The sequence below is a fragment of the Octopus bimaculoides genome, chromosome 3 (assembly GCF_001194135.2).
Source record: "Octopus bimaculoides isolate UCB-OBI-ISO-001 chromosome 3, ASM119413v2, whole genome shotgun sequence".
NCBI classification, from domain to species: Eukaryota; Metazoa; Mollusca; class Cephalopoda; order Octopoda; family Octopodidae; genus Octopus; species Octopus bimaculoides.
Window position 1 is genome coordinate 98,089,690 of NC_068983.1, and position 7,500 is coordinate 98,097,189.

Below are 7,500 nucleotides of genomic sequence, written 5' to 3' on the forward strand. Positions count from 1 at the left end.
ATATATATATACATTTACGTAACAGCCTACTAATAACTCTACCTGTGTATATATATATATATATATATATATATATAACTGTGGGTATTGGAGTATTGGGGTATCGGGGTGCATACACATACATGCAAACACAAACATACACACATGCATACAAATACATGCATACACATACATGCATACATGCATACGTACATGCATACATACATACATATGTGGGAAAAAGTAAGTTCAAAAGAGAACAATTCAAACTTTTTGAGAGATCCAAAAAGAGAGAAAGAATGATTTTTCATAAAGGTTCATCATATTCATAAAAAAACAGCCACAGCAAGTAATAAGAATATGAAAATAGTAGTCGAAAAATATTGTTATGGGTATATATATACCATAAAGAATTATAGAAAAATGGAGGACAAAAAGATGTTGAATCAAAATTAGATATTAAATCCTATTTTGTATCTAAATCTAATTTTGTAATTAAATCTAATTGTATTTAAATCTAATTTTGATTTAATATCTTTTTCTCCTCCACTTTTTTTTCTTTTTTATACTTGTTTATGGTATATCTATACCTATAATGATATTTTCAACTACATACATACATATGTTTATACACATGCACACTGACGCACGCATATTCGCACAAACACACACAAATAGAATGCAGCTCTGATAACGGACGGAGCCAACGACTACTGAAAAGTTTACAAGACTCAACGAAAATTTTAGAAGAAATAAATAAGTAAATGAGTGGAAATCGAACCGGTAAGTGTGTTAAATATTAAGGCAGTAAAGGGGAATGACTCCCCACAGACACAATAAAATATGCTTCAACACACGAATTCACATAAAGAATCATGATAATCAAATACAAAAACGAAATATATATATACAACCACACACACACACACACACACACACACACACAAATAAACATATGGATGGATGGATGTATGTATACGTATATATTATATCTTATTTAAAACTATTGTGCAAAAACATGAATGTGCACGATACAGTATCGCAACATTGTCATGTGTGCCACATCGCACAACCCAATTAAAAAAAATTCAGTCGTTTCGACCTGTCCACACATTTTAAAATTCATTTCCATAAATTTCTGTCATGTGAAACATCCAGTAGTACTTGAAATCGTGCTGAACGCAATTTAATCTGATATTTGGAATTTACTCTCAATCTGCTCATGTGTATCCTCAGCAAACCGCTATTTTAACCAAACCATGGATCGGTTTACGTAATCATCTTTATTTTACATTCGGATACGCTTAAATCACGTTCTATTCACTTCTAATACAAAGTGAGTATAAGGCAAATGTATATTTTCGTTTTAAAACATCAAACAAAATCTATATTCTATAGCTCCTGCGTGGTTGAATGTGGTCAAATTTAACAAAATTTGTGCATAAGTATGTAATGAAAATAGTTCAATTCCAGCAATATCCAGAGTGATAAAACGTGTGAGATTGAAGGATCATATAAATATAGAAAACACCATCACCACCAACAACAACAGAATCAAGTAGAATGCACTTATTTTAAAGATTGAATATTATTTTAATTTTATAATTATGCCTTCTATTAGCTATGGGAATATAAAACAAATCAGAAACCTGGTAAAAAATACAAAATAGGATTGTTTCACTTACACTGTTATAGTTGTGTAGTTAAATATGAAATATATTCCATTCCATTTAAGACAAATTACGCATGCATGTATATGTTTTATGTAGGAGAAAGCTTATGATAGGGAGTACTTTGATATTACAATTTATGACACATCAAAGCGCAACATGTTCCAGTGTAAGGCACAAAAGATACTTCAGATGTTTTAGCTTTCAAACGTACTCTGACGCAATCAAGCAAGTCACACGTTATCCATGTACAATGTCCGTCACGGTACCCAAAAAATTCGCAAGAACTGTTTTTGGCACAAACACGCATTGATGTTCTATTTCTGAACATAAGGTTATTAGCTCTATTCAAGTATACTTTATTCTTATAGTTACAGCTTGGTTTTGGTGTCAAAGTACCATTAGCACACGTCACATTCTCGTTAGATTTCTTCCAGTAATTAAGGTGACATGAATAAGTAATATTCGTATTTTCTGGGACTCTGCTTCCAAACGGAAGATATTGCAGCGTTTCTCCATTTCGGTAGCTATATAATCCAAGCTCGGGTAACAGTTGGCAGTTCTTAACACAACTTGGAAGGTTTCCAGTCCATGTTCCATTTTCTAAACAGGTTCTTTTAGAATCTCCCAACAAAGTTTCTCCTGCTGAACAGCTATATTCAATAACTGAAAAATTTTGTGACAAAATAAAATTTAATCCATGCAGTTTCTCAATTTTACACGTTTTTCTGCACTGTAGGTTTGGGTACCATTCACCCGACAAGCATTGAACGACTCCATACGTGACAGGAATGAAAGATCGTTTGCAAGAATATAACACTTTCTCTCCTTCATTGATTAAGGTTCTTGGTTTTAATATTGTACCTTCAGAAATAGTCACCACTCTGCCAGCAATTTCAGGCACAACACAATTCAAAGTGCAAACAGGTGTCGGAAAGTTCCAGCTACCGTCTTGAAGACAAGTTAATACAGATTCACCTTTCACATTATATGGTTGCGTGCAACTGAAATGAATTGTTTCGTTAATTTTAACTTCATTTGTATTGTTTATATTGCCATGTTTGGGTGGAAGCGGTGGCAGACATTTAGTACTTTCACAAACTGGTGGTGGGGACGACCACTGTTTAGTTTCTTGACAACGTATTGAACTGTTTCCTCGCAAAAAATAACCAGAAAAGCAGGTAAAGTAAACAACAGAGTTATATGTGTATGCAACATTTGTCATGAAACTATTAGCAGGTTTATGAAAAATTGGGCAGGCTGTTAACTTACATTGTATAACTTCATACGTCCATTTACCATTCCGACAAACAATCTCGGTCGTATTGCCTCGGTTTGCTTTAAAATATCGGTTGCATTTTTGTTCCAGATATATCTTTTGTTCTTCCCATTTTATGATATATTGTATTCTACTGTTGTTTAATTCCGGTAAAGAACTGCAGTTTAAGAAATCTATCACTTGTTTAAAAAACCAAGGAGTAAAGTTTTTGTCAATTGAACTTCTATGACTATATTCCGACAAAATATTTTGCATAATACTATTAAATGCATTATTCTCACTTTTCACAGTGAATATGATTAAAAAAAGAAAATAGAAATATGTGAATATCATTTTCTGAATTTTGATGGTAAACTTTACGTAAATAATTTACAAAACTATATTGCCGAATGAATAGCTGTAAGTCTTTTACAGTCGAGTTAGTAGGCAGTTCGTCGATTCCACAAGTGTATCTTATAAAAATATTTTCATTTATATACTTCTTTAATTTTGAAATTAAGGCATATGGCATTGCTTAGGGAGAGAATTAGAGATATGAATATTTATAGGAGGTGGGGTTTAAAGATTAGATGATTGGTTATTTTAATTTTTTATAGTATAATGTGGCTTAGATTATAGCAGAACAGCACAGGTCATGTAGTACAGTAGTAAGCGTATTTACATAAATTACATACATTGAATTAGCTTCACACATACACACACACAGACACACACAGACACACACAGACACACACACACACACACACACACACACACACACACACACACACACACACACACACACACACACTACATGTGTTGAAACATATGGCTTGAAAATTTAAAATATTAATGTCTGCAGTGCAAATAAAATAAATACACAGAGTGCAGAGAAAATCAAGCACGCATAAATATCCACAAGATAAAAACTGTATGTCTAAAGTGAATTGTATGTCTAAATTGAGTAAATTTCATACACGTTAGTTACTTTATTGGTCTGAAAGATGGCACTGAGTGGTCGCAAGTTGACGGCGGCAGGAGAAACATTGTCCAGATTTTTTTAGGCTGACTAAAGGAAAAACTCAGCTTAATGTTTAGTGCCTTCTAGGAATGGCAGACATAATTTGGGTGATGAGAGGAAGCAAAATACAAAAGTCGAGAGTTCCTGAGTGAAAGTAGAACGAGATCAACAAGCCAGGCTGTAAAGAAGGCAAGCAAGTCAAAGAATTAAAGCTCACTGTAGTCGTGTGAGAGAGAGAGAGGGGGGAGGAGAGAGGGAGAAAGAGAGAAGGGAGAGGAGGGAAGGAGAGGAGGCAGGGAGAAAGAGAGAGAGAGAGAGAGAGAGAGAGAGAGAGAGAGGAACATGAAGGTAGAGAGACAGAGTTATACATCGTGTCCTTTCGTCAGTGGTTTGAAGAATGTCACGATGGTCAGTCGGTTGATCATTTTCTTGGAAGCGATCTTGTAATTTCGTATGCACGCTATCAACACCGTCTTAACTGCAGAAACAATATGACATAATGGCTTTCACTTGTGCCTTGTAAGTAGTTAAGCCCTTGTTAGGGTCTGGAAGATTTTCTTTACCAGTAGGCCAATCTTTGTGATGTAATTTTGACTATACTAAAGAAATACGTTCCCTGAGAGAGATTCTCAGTGATGTGAAAGGCCTAGTAGTTGAAACTATTAGTTTTATCCTTCATGTTTAGTGTGTATTTTACGAAATTATTTGAAGTGATTTTGACAACATTAGAAAATGGTTTCGATGTCTCTGTTTATGGAGTTAATGCAAGTTTGGCGTGAGGTTTTTACATTGCGTATCAATGATATCAGACTGTGAAAGATTTAAGAGGAATAAAGCTTGCTGAAGCTGACAGCAAATACATCGATGTTGTTCTGGAAAAAGAACGTTGAAAGCAAAATCGAAATTGGGGTTGTCCAAAATTTTATAGCGTATGTCACAGAGACGCCCATCAGTATGTCTCCGATGTTAAATTTTGACTTCAAGGCACCGATCTATAGTGTTGTATGCCGATAAGAACAGCCCTCGAGTTTGCCAAACTCTATCCTTACTCCCTATTCAGACTTATACACAAACTCTCGCACGCGGTTAACTATCACCATTGCTACGGGTCCTCCACATCGCTACCAACCGCCATTCTAGCTTCGCAACTACTGATCCAAGAGATTTTCTACCATTCATCATGACATCTATATCCAAACTGGTGATGATATTACTATTTTTGCGGTTCAATTGCAAGGCGTCTATTAAGGGTTTCATTAACAGAAGTGTTAAATTCAAGGATGACAGATTGTATTATCTTACTGTTATGTCTGTCGTTCAACTGTTCAATAAACTGATTATTGAGTATGTTTATTAATTGCATCAAATGAGAATATTCTTTCTCTCTTCTTTCTTTTAATCCTAACCATTAAGATTTAACCGTATTTTTAGTCTCTAAAAAGATTACCACTTTCACTACACGATGTCGTATCAGCTTCCCTCTAAAAGGATCCAGTCTCTCAATTGTAGTACTCCAAAGAACCACCCGCACGCTATTCCATCGAATCCCAAAGTACTACACGGGCATGATCCCCAATGCCTTCAAGGAATGGTATACGCAGCATATGTATTCGCTTAGATGCATGGAAAGAGACAATTCCATCTCTTTGTCTCGTTTTTTCTACAGCCGAAATTGGGGGTGTCCAAGTGTTTATAAAGTATGGCCGAGAGACAACCATTCACACACAACACATGACGAAATTGGATACTTGGGCTAATTCAGTTACCTGAGGGTGCCAGAAAATAGTTTAAGAACAAGTACCGCTGATGTACCGCTGATGTACCGCTGATGTACCGCTGATGTACCGCTGATGTACCGCTGGTGGTACATCATCTAGCTACGCCACTGTAGAGCGGTAACATCGTGTCAAATTTCAGCATCGAGTGTGTGATAATGGGTGTCGCTCCAACTCTCCCAATTTCGCTTTTCTTTTCAACATTCTTCTTCCAAATCATCAACGGCATATTTACTGTCACTCCCAACAACGTCCACTACTAAACAATTCTTCCAATCTGACGAATGGATGGGATGTACCACACCATCACTCTTCTCTCTCACGTCCTCTCACCCCATATCTCTCTTTCACTCTCTCTCTCTCTCTTTCTCTCTCTCTTTCTCTCTTTCATTCTCTCTCTCTTTCGCTGCGTCCACATTCCTCTCTCTCGCCCTCTTTATCTCCCAACCCATCTCTCTCTCTCTCTCTCTCTCTCTCTCTAAAACACGACTAAAGCTAGCCATACTCCTCTGACCTACCTGCCTCGCGGCCTGGTTAGTTCGTCTCGATTTACGTCCACTCAGACTCTTCAGATTTATGTATTTCGCTTCCCCTCGTCACCTAAATTATGTCCATCATTTCTAGCTGGCACTAAACATTATGCTCAGCTATTCCATTCTTCATCCTACAGGAATTTTCAACAATGATTTTCCTGTCGCTGCGAACTTGCAAAATCTCAGAACCTTCTTTCAAACCAACGCAATAAAAAACATGTATGTATAGATTTTATCCTGCAGATAGTCATGCGCACTCGGTTTTCTCAGCACTCTGTGGATTTATTCCATGTCCACTGGTCATATTGATATTTCAATCGTCCAGGTCCTGTTTCACCAAATGTAGAATGTGTTTGTAGGTTCGTGTGTGTGTATGTATGTGTGCGTGCGTGTGTGTGTGTGTGTGTGTGTGTGTGTGTGCATTTGTGTGTGTGTGTGTATTTGTGTGTGTGTGTGCGTGTGTGTCTAATCCAATGCATGTAATTTATGTACACATGCCTACTGCTTTCTTATAATCCTAAGATTTAACCGTATTTTTAGTCTCCAAAGACTGCGTTCTTTTGGTACCTTGCTTACTGCTGTGCAACACTACTTGTGTTGTTCAGCTATAAACTAAGCCACATTTTACTATTCAAATTAAAATAGCCAATCAACTAATCTTCAAACCCCTCTCACTATAAATATTCATGTCTCTTATCCTCTCCCTAAGCAATGTAATAAGCCTCGACTTCAAAATAAAATAAGTATATAACTGAAAAATATTTCTCTGAGATGCAGTTGTGGAATCGACTAAAAAGTATCATTTAAAATACATCTGAACTAACAGATCTACTTTCGGAACTATAGTTTCGTAAATTTTTCACGAAAAGATTACCATCGAAATTAAGAAAATGATAGAGCAATTTATTTTCTTTCTTTAATTATATTCAGTGAAAAGAGGGCAAAGTGCATTTGATATTATGCAAAATACTCTGTCTGAATGTAGTAATACCACTACATCAGATAAAAACATTTCTCCGTGGTTTCTTAAACAAGTGATAAATTTCTTAAACTGTGGTCCTTTACCGAAATTACTCAACAGTAGAATACAATATATCGTAAAATGGGAAGAACAAAAAATATGTCTGGAACAAAAATGCAACCGCTATCTTCAGTTGTCGAATTCAGTTCAGCAGGAGAAAAACTGTTGGGAGATTCTATAAGAAATTGTTTGAAAAATGGAACTTGGATTGGAATACTTCCAAGGTGTGTAAAAAGCTGTCTA

The 7,500-nt window shown here is 35.9% G+C and overlaps 1 protein-coding gene across 1 annotated transcript; it reads right to left on the bottom strand.

The window, feature by feature from the left end:
* Nucleotides 1–935: 935 nt before the first annotated feature.
* LOC106871307 (sushi, von Willebrand factor type A, EGF and pentraxin domain-containing protein 1) lies at nt 936–3,364 on the bottom strand. The gene has a single exon (XM_014917692.2). It carries the CDS (start codon nt 3,259–3,261, stop codon nt 1,780–1,782), a length of 1,482 nt encoding a protein of 493 aa, XP_014773178.1. The 5' UTR covers nt 3,262–3,364; the 3' UTR covers nt 936–1,779.
* Nucleotides 3,365–7,500: the final 4,136 nt, after the last annotated feature.

Excerpts from the sequence above, each read along its gene's own strand:
- LOC106871307 (XM_014917692.2), bottom strand. The coding sequence starts at position 3,261 with ATGATATTCACATATTTCTATTTTCTTTTTTTAATCATATTCACTGTG.